The sequence below is a fragment of the Salminus brasiliensis genome, chromosome 24 (assembly GCF_030463535.1).
Source record: "Salminus brasiliensis chromosome 24, fSalBra1.hap2, whole genome shotgun sequence".
NCBI classification, from domain to species: domain Eukaryota; kingdom Metazoa; phylum Chordata; class Actinopteri; order Characiformes; family Bryconidae; genus Salminus; species Salminus brasiliensis.
The window spans coordinates 25190502-25211495 of record NC_132901.1 but is presented as its reverse complement, the minus strand read 5'-3'; the positions used below and the strand labels follow the sequence as shown (position 1 = coordinate 25211495).

Genomic DNA, 20994 nt, shown 5'->3' with positions numbered 1-20994 from the left:
TCGGCTGCCGTCATCGGGGTCCCGGCCACAGTGGACGGTCAGTGGCAGGAGTGGAGTGCATGGAGTGACTGCTCAGTGACCTGTGCTAATGGGACACAGCAAAGGAAGAGGCAGTGCTCGGCAGCGGCTCACGGAGGTTCAGAGTGTCGCGGTCATTGGGCAGAGAGCCGGGAGTGCCATAACCCAGAGTGCACAGGTAAAACGACTTGCTAGCATTGCATTTTTTTCGTTAGCGGCCCCGTATCCGGTATATTGTTCTTGTACTTTATAATGTTTGTGTGTGCTAATGTTCATTTTTACATGCCCATCTACACCGATCAGCCATAACATTTAAACCACTGACATGTGCAGTGGATAACATGTACCGATAGCACGGTAAGGGGTCAAGGGGTGAGATCTACATGTTCGCCAAGGAGCATCTCCAAAACATCTGGCAGGTTATGTGGGGTGTTCCCTGGTATGTAGTGGTCAGAACCTACCCAAAGAAAGAGTCAAGTGTCCAAGGCTCGTTGATGCTCATGGAGGCCCCACCTCATAACTTACAGGACTTACAGGATCTAATGCTAATGTCTTGGTGCCAGATACCACAGACAGAACTCTTTGAATGCTTAAATGGTTCTTTGCATGTTTAAAGGGTTCTTCACATTAATTGAATACCTTTTCTAGATGATGATACATAGAACCTATTCAAAATATGGTCTGTATATCATCCTAAAGGGTTCCTCTGTCATTAGGGACCAAAGAACCCTATATCAGTGCTATATAGACCCTATTTTGCCTAGATATTACCATATTCTCTATTGTACATTGGGAAATATGGACCACAAATAATATACGATGCCACCTTGACAAAACCTTTGGATGGTCCTGGTTGAACAAGGCTTGATGGAGGCCCACCAAGGGGAGCCATATAGGGGTGCAAAGGTTCCAATTTGTTCTGAGGGCCTGTGACTACCTGGAGCCCTAAAATATGTATTGATTCATTATCCCGACTGAATTGTTGTATTGTTGAGTTGAGTTGTGGCCCAGTGTAATTTTTGCATGGGGCCCAAAATCGCTGACCGCGCCCCTTTCCCCACCTCATAACTTACACAACCTGAAAGCATCTGCTGCTAAGACATCAGAGCCAGTTACCCCAGGCTCCGAGGTCAGAGGTCTTATGGAGTCCATGCCTCGACGGGTCAGAGCTGCTTTGGTGGACCTCCATCACAAAGACCCTTCGACATGGACACTTTAATGGCCATATATGGGCTGTATTTGGAGTGACTGGTACATTTTGGGACTTATTCCATTAAAGAAAAAGAACATTGCGCTGTCCATAATCTGGACAACAAATCTCCACATCGAGAGCATCTCAGAGATGTATTTTTAACCTGATGGAGCAGATACGCCTCCATTTAATCAACGTTTTAATTCACACCGCCTCTGCTAGACACATCTCATCACATCTCTCAAAATACGACCCCTTCCATCCTGTTCTTTTTTTCTTTTTCTTTTTATACGCATCTGTTTTTTATCACTTCTGCGCATGAATAAAGTGTAAACCCCGTAGAGATCCATTCACACCACACACTCCCACTTTCTAGTGTTGAGAGCCATATTTAAAGTCATGACCTGTGGTGCATGATCTTGCAGTTGCTGGGCTATATTAACATCGACACCAACCGGGGTAAAAAACAAAAAAATCGTGATTGTGATTTACGTTGCTTTTCTGTTGCGAAACATTAAAAAAAGTGTTACTTTACCTCCTAAGACACGTACCGAACATAGCAAGGTTAAAGCAGTGTATACTGGACAGAGCGACCTTCACTCGGTGGAGAGCTGTGTTACTTTTAATACGAGTGTGTTAGGTTTTTAACACGCTCACACTGTAATTACACGGCTTGCTTCAGAGATACGCTGTGTTCTTGTTGCTGGATGCAAGGAGCGTGTTGTTAAATAGCCCTATCTATGTTGAGAGTGGATCTACATTAAGGTGTTCAGTCGCAGTGAGTCCATGAGGGTAATACCTTACATCAGCTCTACTGACCCTATAGGAGCACTGTATAGTTCTGGACTTCCAGACTGTATCCTGTATCTGTTTCTCTGTATACTTTGCTATTAGCCTCCTCTCTTCCATGTTCATCAGAGCTTAGGACCCTACAAGACTGACCACTGACCACAGAGCAGACAGTAGTATTTGAATGGTGGGTGACATGGTGGTGGCCAGTGTGTTAGTACATGTTATGCAGCAGTGCTGCTGGAGTGTTTAAACACTGTGTCCACTCACTGTCCACTCTATGGACCTAGCAGCAGTAAAGTCAGGACGCTGTTGGCTGGTTATTCCTGGTTATCTGACTATTTTCAGTCCGGCAGTGATGAGGCAGGGGTTTAAACTCATACCACCAGCACAACACATGCTAATATGCTCACCACCACCATGCAAATAAGAGTCACTGCAGTGCTGAGAATGCTGATCCACCACACAAATACTACTGGCTGCTCTGTGGTGGTCAGTCCTGTGGGGTCAGTCCTGAGCATTGAAGAACAGGCTGAGAGGAGGCTAGTAGCAAAGTCTGGAAGTCCAGAACTAGACAGTGCTTCTGTATGGAAAGTGGAGCTGATAGAATGAGCCAATAATATCTGGCCGTGTTTATGCATTAGACCTCGGTATAGATGTAGCATTGTGGATAAAGGTGGGATGGCGAGTGGAAGATCTACTGGGCCGCAGGCTGATTAAGGTATTTTTGCAATGGGAGATAATGGTCTAATCATTTGCAGATATGTGCGGAATGACTAGCATACAGTACAGAGCATGTGCTCAGTGGTTCAAGTGCATACCAACCCAGTGAGATTAATTGTGTTAATTAAGTGGATTGGGTTTTTTTAGGACTCTGTTTACAATGCTAGACCTGTTGCTATGACCAAAAGCCTTATAAAAGACTACATTAGTCATATGGTGAACATGTATAACTAGCATTCTGAGCACTGAACTTCTTCTAATAGGTGCGTATGTTCAGTAGGATTACAGTAGTTCTTTCTGGTATGCTCTTCTAAATAACCTGTGATGTCAGTGGGGTAGTAGTGGTCAGATGACAAGGTAGAGACTTTCCTCCAGTTAAAAAAGTCAGTTAAACCTTTTTAATTTAAGGTAAAACTGATCCAGGCTTCAAACTCCAACCGCCATGCCATTTCTGTGATGGCCGACCACAAAGCTTCTTGCCAGCTGAAATGAATAATCATTGATGATCTGATTTCAATATCACCTCTCAAGCAGTGGATATGTTCAAAAGGTATCGTGTACTGTACTACGTACAGCAAAATGTGTCCTCGGCATTTGACCCAACTGTGGTAGTGAACACACACACACACACACACACACACACACACACACACACACACTAGTGAACTAGGGCCAGTGAGTACACACACAGCCAGAGTGGTGGTCAGCCAACTCCAGCACCCCGGGGAGCAGAGAGGGTAAAGGGCCTTGCTCAAGGCAGGCCCTACAGTGGCAGCTTGCCAAGCCTGGGAATCGAACCCACAACCTTGTCATCAATAGCCCAGAGCTCTAACCGCTGAGCCGCCACTGCCCCAGCCAGTGAAGAAACCATCAGTTCTTGAAGGTAATAAAGGTGCTGAAGCAGGAAAACTGGGCAAGCATAAGAATCTGAGGCACTTTAAGAAGAACCACACTGTGATGTTCTAGACGACTGGGTCAGAACATCTCCAAAACATCAGGCAGGTCTTGTGGAGTTTCCCTGGCATGCAGTGGTTTGCACCTACCAAAGGTTTTCCAAGGGAGGACAACCGATCAACCGGTGTCCAGTTGGTCCTACAGGACTTCCAGGACCTAAAGGACCTGCTGCTAACGTCTTGGAGGTGTCCAGATTCCACAGGGCACTCTCAGAGGCCCATGCCTCGACAGGTCAGGGCGGTTTTGGTGGCACGAGAGGGAACGTTAATGTTATGGCTGTTCAGTGTGACGTGTGTATGTACTATTTAATGTCACATAAGCAAGTTATCATTGCAGATCTGGAGCCTCGGAGGAATAAATTTAGTCCCAAATCATGTGACGGCCTTTAGCTCTGCGTTTCTTTTTTACCATCTCTCTCGGAAGACTGCTTTTTATAACAGAGTGATATTGTTCTCAAATTGTTGAATCGACTAAATACTCCATTTATGAGTTTCTGAGAGCACTCCTAGAGCTTATGGCCATGGTCTTATGGTCTTCCACTGAGAAAGCCTCTTGTTCCTGCTTGAGAGTCTCCTCCCTCCAGTTTCTAATAAAGAAAAGCTGCATGGATAACTGTGAACTAACCCTGCAAAAGTAGCAGATCGTGAAGCTTGTGTAAGCGCTAAGTACCAGAGTAGTGTATTTATAAAGCTCTCAGAGTATTCAAAAATTTGCATCGTCAGACCTTTTCTAACAATGCCTGTAAACGAGCCATAGCCATGACAAGCCAAGTAAGGTCTAAAACCTTGGTTAACATTTGCATGGCACTGCTTTCATGTATTCATTTTTTTTTATTCTGTAATTGTATTATTCATCATTGAGGGCCAATATGTAGAATTGGCTACTCCAGTCCATACCATCCATATAGAAAGCTCAGACGGCCTGTTCTGGGTTGCTTTTGTGATGTTGAAGTGTTCCATAAAAAACCATGTTTGTCAAAGAGCAAACCTTTAAAGGACCCCAAAAAAAAAAACCCAAAATGGTTCTTTATGGAACTAAAGGTGGTTCTTTTACGGCATAGCTCAACGAAACCTTTTGTAGCACCCTTTTTATTAATAGAGGCTATAGTTCTGTACAAGAAAAACCCAATCAATATTAGATCAGATCAAAAAAAAATGAAATATATGAAAAATAAATACAAATAAATAAATAAAAATAAACATATGAAAAATAAATATAAATAAATAAATAAAAAATAAATATATGAAAAATAAATACAAATAAATAAATAAAAAAGAAATAAATGAAAAATAAATACAAATAAATTATTAAAAAATTAAAAATATATAAATAAATACATACAAATAAATAAATAAATAATGAAATATATGAAAAATAAATACAAATAAATTAAAAAATGAAATATATGAAAAATAAATACAAATACCAGAGTAACTGGAGGAAGTACACCAACACCAGCGTAATACTGTAGAATGTATAATATAACCTAATATAATATTCGAATGAGTCATGAATGTAAATAACTGCGTGAACAAGAGTTAATGATAGCATATCAGGGTAGATCGCGCTCTCTGCCCTCATCAGATGGCATCTCCTGTTAGCTGGTGTGGTGGAGCTGGGATCTGGCGCTAGTGCTTCACGGCCATGCCGCATCAACGGCAGTTGGAAAAGAGGCGGTGGCTGGCTTTGCATGTATTGGAGGAGACACGTGTGAAGGCCTTCCCCTCCTAGAGTCGGGAGCATTGCTAGTGCATGGGGGAGCTACGAACTGGCAGTACCAAATTGGGGATGAATTTCAGCCAGAGTAGATCCAGATACTCTGTGGATGCGGAAGCCATGTTAATGCCGGGTGTAAACAGGCTTGAGGAGTCTGTATTTCTTGCGTACAGCGTAGGGAATATGAAATATGGTGAGTGCACCAAATGGACTTCTGAAAACAGGTCTGAAGAATACCAACCCAAGAGATTGGTAGTCCACCCACCTTTCTTTTTGTCTTAAATGTTCCAGGTTCAGGGTGACATCTGCTGCGTTTTGCAGAAATAAGAGACTGAGGCCTTTTTTTTCTCAGCAATGTCATTTCCTGTTTTGTAGGCGACCACTACGCACGGCCTTATATTTAAACTTTTTAATTCACGCTTGTCCTTGGATGCGCGGCACGAGAAGGAGAGGTGAGCGCTGGCTGACCCGGAGTAAATGGTCTTCTTTCACATGCTTGTGGTGCCTTTCAGAGGAAGGCTTTATGATTTATAATGGGCCTGAGCAGCACCATCTGTTTTTTTTTCCAATGCAAGATTTTATGCTGTTCATTAAAGCGCCATAAACCATGCCGCTGCCTTTTTGAACCTTTGTCATAAAATGTGTTTTAATATTGGCAAAGTGAGAGAACTTATTGCCACAGTCGCTGGGCACCCTCTTCCAACTCATAAAAGGGATACATATATCCGATTATTGCAAGTGTCATTATAATGATTTTTATTAATTAAATCGAGCCAAAAATTCAGCCAAAAGCCTCTTTTTATCGGATATCTGGGGCCCATAAAACACAGATGTGTCAAACAAAATTCGAAAGCTACTTAAAAGCTCATTTCAAGGAGCCACATCATGAAAAACCTACATTTTCCTCATGAAAGAACCTTAAGTAGTATTTATTGATCCAGTGGCATGCAAATGTTTGGGCACAGTGCACCCTGGCCCATCCTGGCCCATCCTGGCCCAGCCTAGTTTTTATACCTGGCTCAGTGATCACCAAAAACGCTGCTAATGCCAGGTGTAAACAGGCTCTCAGAGTTATATTTATAAAGCTCTTAAATTATTTAAAAATTTGCATCATCGGGCCTAACTAACAATGCCTGTAAACAAGCCATAGCCCTCACAAGCCAAGTAAGGCCCGAGACCTTGGTTAAAGTTATCAGAGAGCTCAAATCTCAAACTTTTGCATGGCACTGCTTTCATGTATTAGTTTTTTTTATTCTGTAATTGTATCATTCATCTTCATTGAGGGCTAATATGTAGAATTGGCTCCTCCAGTCTATACCAACCATATACAAAAGCTCAGTGTTTTAGCCCAGACTGTCTCTAGAGTGAGGCAGTCTACACTCTTTAAAAAAAAGTGCTACAAATGATTATTTGAGTGAGGCCATAAAAGAACCACTTTTGGTTCCATAAAGAACCATGCATAGCTCAAAGAACCTATTGTAGCACCCTCTATTTGTCTTTTAGGGTGTACAGAGGTCTTTTACAGGGGTCTGACAGGCACAGTAACACACACAGCCTGTTTAATTCTATGATATTAATAGAGGCTATAGTTCTGTACAAGAAAAAAAACCAATCAATATTAGATCAGGTCAAATAAATAAATTGAAAAAATAAAATATATGAAAAATAAATACAAATAAATAAATAAATAAATAAATAAATGAAAAATAAATACAAATAAATGTATAAATAAAATGACATTTATTTTAGAAAATACAAATAAATAAATTGAAAAAAGTAAATATATGAAAAAATAATACAAATAAATAAATAAAAAAATTAAATATTTGAAAAATAAATACAAATAAATATATAAATAAAATTAAATATATTTAAGAAAATACAAATAAATAAATTGAAAAAATGAAATATATTAAAAATAAATACATATATAGATATAAATAAAATGAAATATATTTAAGAAAATACAAATAAAAAAATTAAAAAATGAAATATATGAAAAACAAATACAAATAAATAAATAAAAAATGAAATATATGAAAAATAAATACAAATGGTTCTTTGAGTGAGGCCATAGAAGAACCACTTTTGGTTCCATAAAGAACCATGTTTGTCAAAGAACAAACCTTTAAAAGACCCCAAAAACCCAAATATGGTTCTTTAAGGAACCAAAGGTGGTTCATGTACAGCATAGCTCAAAGAACCTATTATAGCACCCTTTATCCTTCTTTGAGAGTGTACAGAGGTCTGACACAGTAACACACATAGCCTGTTTAATTCTATGATATTAATAGATGCTGTAGTTCTGTACAAGAAAAAACCCAATAATTAAAAAAATCAAATATATTTAAAATAAATACATGAAAGATGTGTGTAATAGGCTCCTTAAAGGCTCACAATTCAGCCGACGCTTCGCGCCATAGCATCACTCAATATATAAGCATGTGTTGTGGCACCTGCGAGGCAGAGCAAACAACATTCAAGGTGGCATTTGTGGAAAGGTCAAATCACATTACCGAGATTGGAAGGGATGAACATTATGAAAGATAGCCAGACAACACAAAGACGACAGGAACGAGATGATGCAGATGGCAGCCTCAGCTAACCCGATCCCTGTTTCTCTCCAAAGCCAGTTTCAGTACTATTCATCATTAGATTGTCTGGTTGTTGTTTAGTTATCTGCTCTGGTCGTTATTATTGGTAGATTAACAATGGCTGACCTTTAAGGGATTGTATTACTTTAATCTCACTAGGAGCTCCAAAACACCAGTCAATGCTGCGTACGCTGGAAAAAGCATGGGGATGTAGTACACTTCGTTTTTTTGTCCAAATGAATCAATGAATCAGTGAATTTGATTCAGTAGAATCATTTGTATGCCTGATGTACATGTTCAAATGTAGTGTTTTGTTCAGCTGGCAATGTTTTTTTAATTGAGCTTAATTGGAAAGATGGGGTGAGTGATAGGACACCATGCATGATCAGTAAATAAACTCCCCCGACTCAAATAAGGAGTATGAATGAATCTGAATCTGAATCAGAATCTTTTTATTTTACCTTTACTGAGAGCAACGCAAGTATGACATGTAACAAAAAACAGACTGATAGACTGTATTACACTAAGAGAGAAAAATACACTAAACAATAAATATAATAAAGAATAATTATATTAAATAAAATATATATACTAAAAGTTATGAACAGCTATAAAAAAAAATCTTGTACAGGTATGAACACTGCATATTAATTTGTACCCTGAGTAGATATCTATATACAAACGATCATGTGCAGATATAAACATTTCCAGAAAGAAAGGTGGTAGTAACCTCATGCTCATGCAGATGGCGCTGCACGAGGATGATCAGATGTTTTCCCCTTTTTCTCCCAGTTTGGTTCTGTCAATTAACCCACCCCTATGTAGCTCCCAGTAGCACTAGCAATGCACTCGACACATGGAGAGTAAGGACAGTGCAAAATCAGCCTGCCAACATTGAATGCAGATGAGGGGAGAGAGCGCCATCTACCCATCCGGAGGAAGAACGGCCAATTGTGCTCTCTCTGAGCCCGGCTGCTGAAGGCAAAGGAGCATGGCTCGGGATTCGACCCATAGTGGTAGTGCAGTAGCCCCCTGAGCCTCTCAGGGCCCCTGATAGTTTTCATAGCCTTGTTTTGTTGATTTGTCAGAACAATTGAATCATGTGACTTATCGATATCGCGAATCATAAGTCGGTATTGTGATGCTGTATGTTTGCCATATCGTCCACCCTTGTTTTTTAACTGTGTGATGTGAGGAGTGTGAGAAAGCCCAGCACCAACTGTGTGGTCTCGTGTTTTGCAGCAAACGGTCAGTGGAACCCGTGGGGGCCGTGGAGCGGCTGTTCGAAGTCGTGCGATGGCGGCTGGCAGCGGCGGGTGCGGGTTTGCCAGGGGCTGGCCGTCACTGGGCAGCAGTGTGAGGGCAACGGCGAGGAGGTCCGCAAATGCAGCGAGCAGCGTTGCCCAGGTAACCCTGCAGCTAATGGAGCCCCGGGAGTCAATTATGTGGGAATGGGCAAAGACTATTCTGAATGAAAGTCTGTGGTGAAGATAATTATGAGCCTTTTTTGGAGAGCCATATGAGTGTGTGCAGTGCATTATTATTTATTTAACAGTCTGGGGAGGTGAATGTGCATCCATACAGCCTATGCAAGCATTTCTAGAGTCGAGCCTCCCCTCCTTTTTCTTTTTTTTTTTTAGGTTTGTTCTCATTCTGGTTTTAATGGATAATTAATTTGTTTGCAAACTGTGCAGTTTTTATTTATTTATTTTTTTTGCAAGAACTCGAGCAGTATGGCTGTATGCCTGCCAGCGTGTGCTCACACACTGCTAGCTGGAAACCAGCCACATCCCACTAGCGCGGGAAAGCGCGTTCTATAGGCACTCATAATCCGAGTAAATCTACCCTCAGATATCATGGATCATCAGAGGATTTGACTGTAATTGAACTGATATTGGGTAAATTTCTGCATGCCGTCGTCTCCCTGTCTGCAGAAGCCTGTTTAAATGAGGCCCCCTGTCTGTCTTCTGATCTGCAGCTCCGTATGAGATTTGTCCTGAGGACTATGCAGTTTCCATGCTGTGGAGGAGAACACCATCTGGAGAACTGGCCTTTAACAGGTGCCCACCCAATGCCACAGGTAAGGAAGGTCTTGGTATTCGAGATGATTGATTGATTGATGTTCTTGAAATTCGACTTATTGCAGTTAGAGCTTGTTCGGTCTAACAGGCATGAAGAAATTTCATGGTCAAAATATTGTTGCAGTTGCTCAAAAACCATATCACCTCTCAAGTCTTGTTTTTTTATTGACCTGCCGTTCTTGCTTTTACAAGACGACCCAATAATCTCACAGAACCAGAAGCCTTTTGTAGGAAGAATGGGTGAAACTCTCCAAAACAAGAACTGAAAGACTCTTATCTGCTACAAAAAGTGTTAAAAGCTGTGATCGCCCCCAATGGGGCGTACTAAGTACTGACCATGCGCTCGGTTTTGCTTTGGGTCCTTTTTCCCTGTAAAAGATAGAAATAAAAAACTGATATCGCCCCTCTGGAGTCTGTAAGGGCATTTTCTCCACTTTTGCAGATCTTCTTAACTTCGCCTTTAAAGGCACTTGCATATCAGATAATCCCCACATGTTGATATCAGTCAGATACAGAACCGCCTCAGCTCTCTCTATAATGAGACCCCATGTGACCTAGAGCCCTGTCTGAAGAGATGCTCTGACCCCAAACCTGAACAATTGAAGTCTGATTAAGAACATCCCTTTACTCACGTGGACGAATTGTTTTGGGGCTTAAAGCGGATTTACCAGCTTCACTAAAGCAGTGGAGTGTCCCTTTATCCCTTTAAACAGTGTCTGCTAAAAGGTGGTTGCTATGGTGTTACCAAGTGGTCTCTGTGTTATCCTTTGTGATTGATATGGTGTTGTTAAATGGGCACTGTTGTATCCTAGGTGTTTGATAGGGTGGTGCTCATTGGTTGTTTTGGTATCCCTGGTGGTTGCTTTTGCATCCCAGGTGGTTGCTATGGTGTTGATTAGTGGTTGCTATAGTATCCAGTAAGGTTAAATTATTTTCTTTCAGCATTGTTCAGCATCTGTTAGTCGTTATTAGGCATTTATGGGCCAAGCGAAGACGCATCAGTTACCATCCCTGCTAATCCCTTTGAACAATGTCTGCTAAAAGGTGGTTGCTATGGTGTTGCCAAGTGGTCTCTGTGTTAGCCTTTGTGATTGCTATGGTGTTGTTAAATGAGCACTGTTGTATCCCAGGTGTTTGATAGGGTGGTGCTAAGTGGTTGTTTTGATATCCCAGGTGGTTGCTGTTTTATCCCAGGTGGTTGCTATGGTGTTGATTAGTGGTTGCTATAGTATCCAATAAGGTTAAATAGATTTTTTTTCAGCATTGTTCAGCATCTGTTAGTCGTTATTAGGCATTTATGGGCCAAGCGAAGACGCATCAGTTACCATCACTGCTAATCCTTTTGAACAATGTCTGCTAAAAGGTGGTTGCTATGGTGTTGCCAAGTGGTTGCTGTGTCATCCTTCATGGTTGCTATGGTGTTGTTAAATGGCCATTGGGTTTTATAGGGTGGTGCTAATTGGTTGTTTTGGTATCCCTGGTGTTTGCTTTTGCATCCCATGTGGTTGATATGGTGTTGCTTAGTGGTTGCTATAGTATCCAATTAGGTTAAATGGAACCCTGAGCCTGAATAAATCAGGTACTTTCATTGATAGATCCTTTGTGGTAGCTCTGGTGTTGCTTAGTGGCCACTGTGTTGCCCTAGGTGGTTGCTGTGGTGTTGCTAAGTGTGTTGCTATGGTATTCAATTAGGTTAAATAGAATTTCTCCATTGATACTGTCGCTGGTAAACCCTTTGAACCCTCAGCCAAGGCACAGCATATCACAGCCACTGTGTCCCTGTCTACAAACGCAGGCCTTCCTCTATTTTGTTCTTTACATCTTGTAGTTGGTTATTTTGCCATTGTTGCAGCACTTCATAAACGCAGCAGGCTGCGCCGAATGTTTGCGGCTCGCATTGTGGCGGCTTCAGCCTGTGCGTGTGTACCTAGAGATTCCCTCTCATTTGCATAGTGCTGAAGCTTCCAGCTTTTTGTCAACATCTCCCGATCCGCACTTCAGCGAGCAGAAAGGAACAGAGGGCAAGCGCAGGAAAGAGGAGCGATTCTTATCCACGGCCTCAGTGGTTTGGCTTTGGCTTTGGCTGAGAACAGCACGATCAGATTCTCTCCCTCGCGCTCCCTCTCTCTGGACCTGTTGGTTTATCTGCAAGGGTCCTGCTGAGGATGCTCTTATTACAGAGCAGGACGAGACCACTGTATTGTGCCCCGAAGCTCCCCCCTCCTCGTAACCTCCCGTCGCTTCGTCACTCTGCTATCTCTCTCTCAGCACCATTGTGTCCTTGAGAGAGAGCAGGTGCAGGGCGGAGAAAAGGAAGGTCTAGGCGGAGTGCAGCGCGAGCCGCCGACTGGAGCCAGAGATAACAGCCAGCAGAGTGTGTGTGTGTGTGTGTGTGTGTTTGTGTGTTTGTGTGTTTGTGTGTTTGTGTGTGTGTGTGTGTGTGTGTGTGTGTGTGTGTGTTTGCTGAGCTGTGTCTCTGTGCTATCCCACAGAATTCTAGTTAGAGCTTGCCATTACATAATTTTCTGAATGCTGAATGTAGTCACTAAGGTGAAACTACGTCGCCAGGTGGTTCCTATGGTGGTGTTACTTGGTTGATATGGTATTCCAGATAGCTGCTATGGTGTTGCTGTGTGGTTGTTAGGTAATTGCTATGGTGTTGCTAGGTGGTTGCTATGGTGTTGCTAGGTGGTAGCCATGGTATCCCAGGTGGTTTCTAGGATGTTGCTAAGTCGTTGTTAGGAAGTTGCTATTGTATTCCAAGTGGTTGCCATGGTGTTACTAGGTGGTTTTTGGGCTGTTGCTATAGTATCCTGGGAGGTTGTTATGATGTTGCTTTTAGACTTTAGGTGATTGCTTTAGACTCCCTGGTGTTTGCTATTGTGTTGCTAGGTGGCTGGTAGGTGGTTGATGTGGCATTGCTAGGTGGCAGTCATAGTATCTCAGGTGGTCCCAGGTGAACGGTACTATGGTGTTGCAAGGTGGTTGCTGTGGTATTTCCGGTGGTTGCTCTATTGTAGCTTAGTGGTTGTAAATCTGTTGCTTGATGGGTGCTGTAGTGTTGCAAGGTGGTTGCTATAGTATCCCAGACAGTTGTTATGATGTTGCTTTAGACTCCCTGGTGTTTGCTATTGTGTTGTTAAGTAGCTGTTAGGTGGTTGATGTGGCTTTGCTTGTTGGCAGCCGTAGTATCGCAGGTGATTCCAGGTGAGTGGTGAACGGTCCTATGGTGTTGCAAGGTGGTTGCTGTGGTATTTCCGGTGGTTGATGTGGTACTTCAGGTGGTTGTTGTAGTTTTGCTAATTAGTTGTATTGTGGTTTCCATGGCATTCCAGGCATTTGTTGTGGTATATCAGGTAGCTGCTAGGGTGTTGCAAGGTGGTTGCTATTGTATCCCAGACGGTTGTTAAGTGATTGCTTTAGACTCCCTGGTGTTTCCTATTGTGTTATAGCTGTTAGGTGGTTGATGTGGCATTGCTTGTTGGCAGCCGTAGTTTCTCAGGTGAGTGGTGAACGGTCCCATGGTGTTGCGAGGTGGTTGCTGTGGTACTTGAGGTGGTTGTTGCATTTTTGCTTATCGGTTGTATATTGGTGTGTTGCGAAGTGGTTTCCATAGCATTCCAGGCATTTGTTGTGCTATATCAGGTAGCTGTTAGGGTGTTGTAAAGTGGTTGCTGTGGTACCCTAATGTGGTCAGTTGGGTGTAGCTTTTGCTTATTTATTCCTATGGGAAATGCAAAATCTGATGCTAAGCCAAAACTGTAAGCCTATCAAAAAGCTTCATAGAATCTTGAATCCACAATCGGACCAAACAATCTGGAGGCGACCGTTTCTAAGAATCCACAGCTAGAGACTTCTGCAAAGCATTGTGGTCTACACAGGGGTGGCGGGAACTCCAATGCAAATGAGAGGTCCTAAAGTCCTCCAGATTGCCAGAACTTGCTCCAATAAGCTGCAAGTGAGAAATAATCAAACCCAATAAGTCAGAACACATGTTTTAAGTTGTATACGCCATGGGGAACCTATCAGGGTTAAGCTTTTAAGCGTGTGTGTGTGTGTGTGTGTGTGTGTGTGTGTGTGGTAAAGTAATGCATGGTTTAGCAGGGACTTCCGAGGGTGCCCCCTTTGATCCAGCACTGCGATGTGGAGTCGCTGGATAGGAGCTGTGGTTGGGATGTCCCTGCATGGTAGCTGGGGAGAAGCTGGAGGCGGTGGTGCTTCTGCTGTAGTGGAGCAGTGGGTGGGCCGGGGGGGGGTTGGTGTGATGCTGGTTGAGTGAAGGCAGGGAACAGGGCTTCACTAGGAGCTGATGGAGTCTGAGGGATGGGATTCTGAAGTATATTCAGATGTAGCTAATGAATGGAGGGTGTGTGTTGCTAATGTTAGCGCTTATTTCATCAGTTACCAAGGTTACCTGTACATACAAATGAGGGGTACTGTAACTAACTGTAGCTGTAGACTCAAGTCTTTTACAGTTCATACGCCATACACTATTTGTCCAAATGTTTGTGGACACCTCTTCTACTTGCACCCATTGCTGACGGACAGATGTGCAAATGCACACACACACAGCTTGTCTAGGGTCTGTAGAGAAGCCCTGCCAATGGAATAGGACTCTCTGGAGCAGATAAATATGAACCTATTAGCACCATGCTGCCTAAGGCCAGGTGTAGGCCAGAGGGGTGAAAAGCCCACCACTAGCTGCACCAGCTGCTTATCTGATTTACTTTAATGAAGGACTGATTAGCTGAAGTATTAGATGGACCTGTAACATCTCAGGGTTTCTCAACCCTGGTCCCGAGGCCCACTGACCTGCCCCATTGCACATCAACAGTAGTAAAGGCATTGTACAGTTTATGAGCAGGTCTATCTGTTTGTATCTCATAAAGTCATTCTTCTATTTTCTAACTTCTATCTGTAGACGTGTTTCCATGGTGTTTGGCTGGACAAATTAATTAGCCATTATTAACCATATTAACTGATAATATGATGCTGCCCGCATCAGATTCAAAACCCTGACGCTGGCCTACAAAGCCCAGAACGGACCAGCCAGCCCCTCCGTACTTGATGGCAATGGTCAAAAGCCGATCTGCACCAAGAGCCCTTCCAGCTTCAAGTACGGCTCGGCTCGACCCGCCATCCTTAAAGATCCACAGAAGACGAGCGTCCAGACTTTTTACTGTCCTGCACCGAAGTGGTGGAACGAACTTCCCCTGGGTGTCCGAACAGCAGAGTCCAACGCTCGCTGTCTTCAAACCCAGACTGAAGACCCTCCTCTTCAGAGAGTACTTGGGCGAATAGCAGAGTACTTTGGTCTCCTTACTGACTTGTGTTTAGTAGAGTCTAAGATTAGAGGATCTTTGAATTTTTAGTCTATTCTAACTAGATGAGGTTTTTCTTGGGTAAATAGCGAGGCGCTTTTGTAAGTCTAAATGCCTTAAATGTAAATGTAAATAATAATCAGCCATTATTAACTGATTTTATTAACTAACATTTTTATTTACATTGAAGGCATTTAACAGATGCTCTTTTCCAGAGCGACTTACAAAAGAGCTTCACTGTTTACTTTTAAATATCCTTAGCAGGTTTGCATAGACTAGGATCCAAAAGATCCCTCAAGTTAGATGCCGCCAAATACAAAAATGAGCATGAATACCGAGGCATGCAATACTCCTCATACTACACTTTGTCAAGTAAGACATGATGGTCTTCAGTTTGGGTTTGAAGACAGCGAGCGTTGGACTCTGCTGTTCAGACACCCAGGGGAAGTTCGCTCCACCACTTCAGTGCAGGACAGTAAAAAGTCTGGACGCTCTTAAAGGATCTTAAAGGATGGCGGGTCGAGTCGAGCCGTACTTGAAACTGGAAGGGCTCTTGGTGCAGATCTGCTTTTGACCATCGCCATCAAGTACGGAGGGGCTGGCTGGTCCAGTCTTGGCTTTGTAGGCCAGAGTCAGGGGTTGGAATCTGATGAGCTGGGCAGCAGCTACAGGAAACCGGTGAAGAGAGAATGCGGCAGTGGAAGACGACCCGACCCGTGCGGCTGTGTTCTGGGGCCTGATAGTGTGCAAAGGGGGACAAATCATGTACACTGATTGGATAGTTTAACTGGGACCCGGTTAACTCTGGCGTGACATCTTTCCCAGCTTCGACATCCAACTTCCGAGGTAAATGGGACGCAGCATCAGTAGTAATGAGCTGTCAATCAGCTGATTAGCAGGATCAGGTGTGTTGGGAGCAGGGAAAACACTGAAAAGTGCTGGGCAGTGGGCCTCCGGGACCCAGGACAGCATGACGTAGCAACACGTGTGTGTGTGTGTGTGTGTGTGTGTGTGTGTGCCTATGTGCACAAACCTATCACACACTCCTACACTCACACACTGCAGAGCCTCCCGTCATTCATGTTGCTGTGGAGCTACTGCAGGAGAACCCGCAGTATTGCTCCAGTCGCACGGGAGGGCGTTATGACCCTGTACACTTAAACAGACTATGTTGGGTGTGTGTACGCTGGGTTGTGTGTGTGTGTGTGTGTGTGTGTACTGCAGTGGCTGCTAGCACATGTGCGGCGCATGTGATTCCATGGCAGCAGCATCTGAATACGGAGCTCTGCTGTCGTTCCCTCGCCCCTCCTGCCCCTCTCTCTCTCTCTCTCTCTCTCTCTCTCGTTCTGACTCTTATAGGAAGATGTGTGGGCTGCCAGGTGAAACGAGAAAAAGGAAGAAAAGGATTATATGATCAGGAACTAAATCTCTCTCTCTCTCTCTCTCTCTCTCTGTCTCTCTCTCTTTCTGTATTCCTCTCTATCTGTTCTATTTCCTGTCTGCTCCACTCTCTTCTATATTCTCTTTCATTGCCTCTCTCTCTATCTCTCTCTCTCTCTCTCTCTCTCTTTCTCTCTTTCTCATCCTTCGCAGGCACCACTAGTCGACGCTGCTCGCTGGATCACCGCGGGGTAGCCTACTGGGAGCAGCCCAGCTATGCCCGATGCATCGCAAATGAATACAGATACTTACAGCAATCAGTAGGTGCAAAGTCAGCTTCCTCTTGCACTGCCTCTCTCTCTCTCTCTCTCTCTCTCTCTCTCTCTCTCTCTCTCTCTTTCTCCCTCTCTTTCTGGCGTGCCATAAACACGCCCCCCCCACCCCACCATCTCAACAACAACCCCCCCCATACTCCTCCACTCCACCACCCGAGAGCTCAGGCGATGAAAGATTAACCGCAAACGGTAGGGAAGCGAATTACAACACTAATACTGCAATTTTCCTGGCCGGCTAATGGACGATCCCCTCCTCTCCTGCACCTGGAGCTCATTTCTGGGCAGCGCTCTTCTCTGAGTGTGTTCTGCATAAGTATGTGTGTGTGTAAGTGTGTGTTCTTTAGTTTAATCATGGTGGGCAGTCCATAAAATTCTGGCTATTACTTGCTATCGCTCTCATCCAACGCTCTCATGACACACTCTTCGCTTCTCACACACCCCTCGTCCTCCTCCAAAACCACCAGCCTCCAGATGATGAAGATTCCCGCAGCTGCCGATGATCAGACCGAAACACTCTGGACCAACGACAGCAGCCTTCTAAATGAGTGGAGGAATGAAAGCACATCAAGACTACCTCCATACTCAAGTCCATCCAGAGCTGGACAAGATCCAACCTGGTTCTCACTCCAAATAAACTCAGGGACCCCTCTTACAGAATCACTGACCGCACAATAAGACCAAGAAGCGACACTTGCTCACTATTGATCATTTAATTATAGTGTGCCGTCCCACTGCGGTTTGGAAAACTCAATATTAACGGCTTGCTGCTGCTGGAGAACTTGAGCTAATCGTAAGTTCTTGCATGTTGGAACCCACTGAAGCAGGCCACTGTTCTCACATATCTTCAGGTCTTCAGATCTGGGCCTTGAATCCAGATCTTTCCAGCCTTGGACTTTATAGACCCTTAAAGTCCAGCAAAACTGGAAACTTGACGATCTGATAGGCCTTCCTGTGTCCAGTGCCTGGGCTTCACCCCCCACTGCCCCACCATCTCCTAGTTTCTCAGTCCTATCACTCAACCCAGACTCTGTCCATCATTTCTCAGAGTTCTCTGAGATCTCTTTTGAGTCTTGGTTCCTTCCAAAGTTTCTTCACCTGCTTTAATGATCTGGACTGTTGACTGTAGTAATGCTGCTTTGTAGGGAAGCAGAATTGGGGGAATAAGTTCAGTATTGCAGATATATTTCTATCCTTGCAATAAATGACCTCAATCCTGGGTTTCACTTTGAGTGATACCATAGAAGAACCACTTTTGGCTCCATTAAGAACCGTGTTAATGAGAACTGTGAGTGTGAAGCAAAGGTCCTTCACCAAATTCAAGCTTTTTAACACATTAATTTGTTTCTTTATTAAAACCAAAATCGAACCTGGTTCTTCCATGGCATCACTCAAAGAACCTGATGCACCACCTTTATTATTAGAAGTAGTGCTATAGGAATCCCTGAAGGTCATCCAGACCCCAAGTCCTCTCCCTTGGTCCTGTTGCAGGTTCAAGGACATCTCGCTAAGGGACAGACGAATCTGGCAGGTGATGGGATGTCCCAGGTAACCAAAGTCCTGCTGGACCTCACCCAGAGACGCAACTTCTACGCTGGTGACCTGCTGTCCTCTGTGGAGATCTTAAGAAATGTTACCGACACTTTTAAAAGGGCCAGCTACGAACCGTCCTCTGATGATGTGCAGGTGAGAGTGCTGAGTTTTATTTCCAGGGCTAATTAAGGCTGTGTATCGCCAAGAACCTGATGATATGATACGTATTAGGAAACAGGAGTTACGAACACTGCCTTCTAGTGGTCGGGGTTTAAACACAACACACAATAACTCACTTTCTGCCACCAATCTTTACATCTATACTGTTCATTAATAGTAATAATCAACGCTGTGTTTTTAAGAATTGATAAAATATCATGATTCTTCATTATATTGATATTTTACCACCCCTAGTGGTCATGTAAGGTCTGATCGTTTGCTTGTGTTTATTTAACCTGATAGGATGAGAGTACAGACAAGGGGTGCCTGTTTTTGTCTGAAAGGTTTGTGAGCACACTAAAGAACTGCTAATGAACCAGTGATGTACCCTATATAGGCAAAAGTATTGGGACACCTGCTCATTCATTGTTTCTTCAGAAAATAAAAATGGTATTAAAAAGAGTTGATCCTGCTTTTGTTGGAGTAACCGTCTCTACTGTCCAGAGAAGAAGGCTTTCTGCTAGATTTTGGAGGAGCATTGCTGTGAGGATTTGATTGCATTCAGCGACAAGAGCAGCATTAGTGAGGTCAGGATGTTGGATGATCACCACCCCACCTCATCATCATCCTCAACTCCTCAACTCCTCCCAAAAGTATTGGATGGAGCACCACCATAATTCCAGGGTCACTATTCCAGGAATGGTCTCCACTCCAACCTTTCAATATTGCAGCCTTATGATCAGTAGCACCAACGTTTACCACGGATCTCCAGGCTAGTTCCATTTCCAGTAGTTCTGTTGTTTAATTGTAATGGTAGCCTCAGTTTGATCCACATTTTGGTCCAAACCATAGTCCTAGGCACCTTAAAACCTGGAGGTCTGGACCAAACAGACCAAACATAGATGTGAAAGCCCCCTAATATGTAGGTTTGCACATCTGTAAATACTCAGCAATGGGTGGCTGAATGCATTCATTGGAAAGGGTGTCCACAAACATTTGGACATATTGGACATGAGCCCTTGTAGCTTAATAATCCAGTGTTTACAGGCTAATCTATATCCTCTGTAGCAAGGAATTGATTCATACGTCCATAATTGCGCCCTGTTCCCCATGACCACACTTACAATAGAAGCCAATGGTGCAGGTTCTGAGGCAACAAGGGGAAACGGCCTATGGGGAATTATTTCAAGGTTGGATGTCCGTGGTCGTTGATGCTGCAGAGATTAGGTTAAGGCACACCGTGGAGTGCTCCTTTACGGGGTTAAAAAGGTTGTACTTGGTGTATAACCAGTGAGAAAACAAACGACCAGCTTATGGCGACTTGATGGCAATCTTCTGTCCCCCCTTTCTGTCCTTCATGGAGAGCTTATGGGATTCCAGCTGCATGCCCCTACTGATAAGAGAGCTCCTCTAGCGCTCTGTGTGTCCACCCGGGCAATGAGATCATCTCAGTCCACCAAAACTGCTTCATTGTAGCTTGCGAGGCCTACAGATTTTTTGTAGATTATGTTGGAGAGATAGTGTGTGTTTAGCTTGCTTGTATTTGCATTTGTATTTGTGTGTGTGTGTGTGTGTGTTTGTAGGATGCATGCATTGGGAGCTGGATTGTAACTCATTTGCAACCCCCCGGTGTGTGTAGATGCATGTGTATGTGCAGACGCTTGCATTAGCGCAGTGTTTAAGTGAGTGGACGCATTACCACCAGAGGGAGCATAAGCATTCGAGTAGAAAAACAAAAGGCGCCGGTGCCAAGACACAGCCTCTCTCTCCTCCCTCCGACAGAGCGCAGGCAGAACAGACAAAGAAAAAGGCTCCCTCTCTCCTCCCGCTCAGCGTCAGCTGCGCCTCCGGACCTGCCGAGTCAGGATTAGCACCGCTAAGCACGTTTAAAACACACACCGCTTCTGAATTCAGCACACATGTCTGTATTTTGGGGGCGAGATCAAGCCGCTCCTGAATTGGAAGCAGCGGGGAGCTCTCCCAGGTGCATTTTGCTGCTGACGCCACCTGACAGATTCTATCATCTCCCTGAAAATCACTGGTGTGGCTCCGCTCAGTAATTGCCCAAGATGGTATTTGTTTAGGCTGCAGGAGAGATCCTTTATTATGAAGTGCTCTGTTAGAGTGTGTGTGTGTGTGTGTGTGTGTGTGTGTGTGTCTATTCATAGAGCACCTGCAGGAGGGGGAACTTTGCACTAATGT

General features: G+C 43.8%; 1 protein-coding gene across 3 annotated transcripts in view; it reads left to right on the top strand.

Annotated features, from left to right (window-relative positions):
- Nucleotides 1–20994, top strand: part of adgrb3 (adhesion G protein-coupled receptor B3) — a 278549-nt gene that overhangs the window by 140024 nt on the left and 117531 nt on the right. For all 3 annotated transcript variants that reach the window (XM_072670789.1, XM_072670790.1, XM_072670791.1), the window contains 5 exons: nt 32–196; nt 9229–9393; nt 9965–10066; nt 16982–17088; nt 18592–18786. In XM_072670789.1, the coding sequence (XP_072526890.1) occupies nt 32–196; nt 9229–9393; nt 9965–10066; nt 16982–17088; nt 18592–18786 (734 nt within the window). The remainder of the gene's footprint in view (nt 1–31; nt 197–9228; nt 9394–9964; nt 10067–16981; nt 17089–18591; nt 18787–20994) is intronic.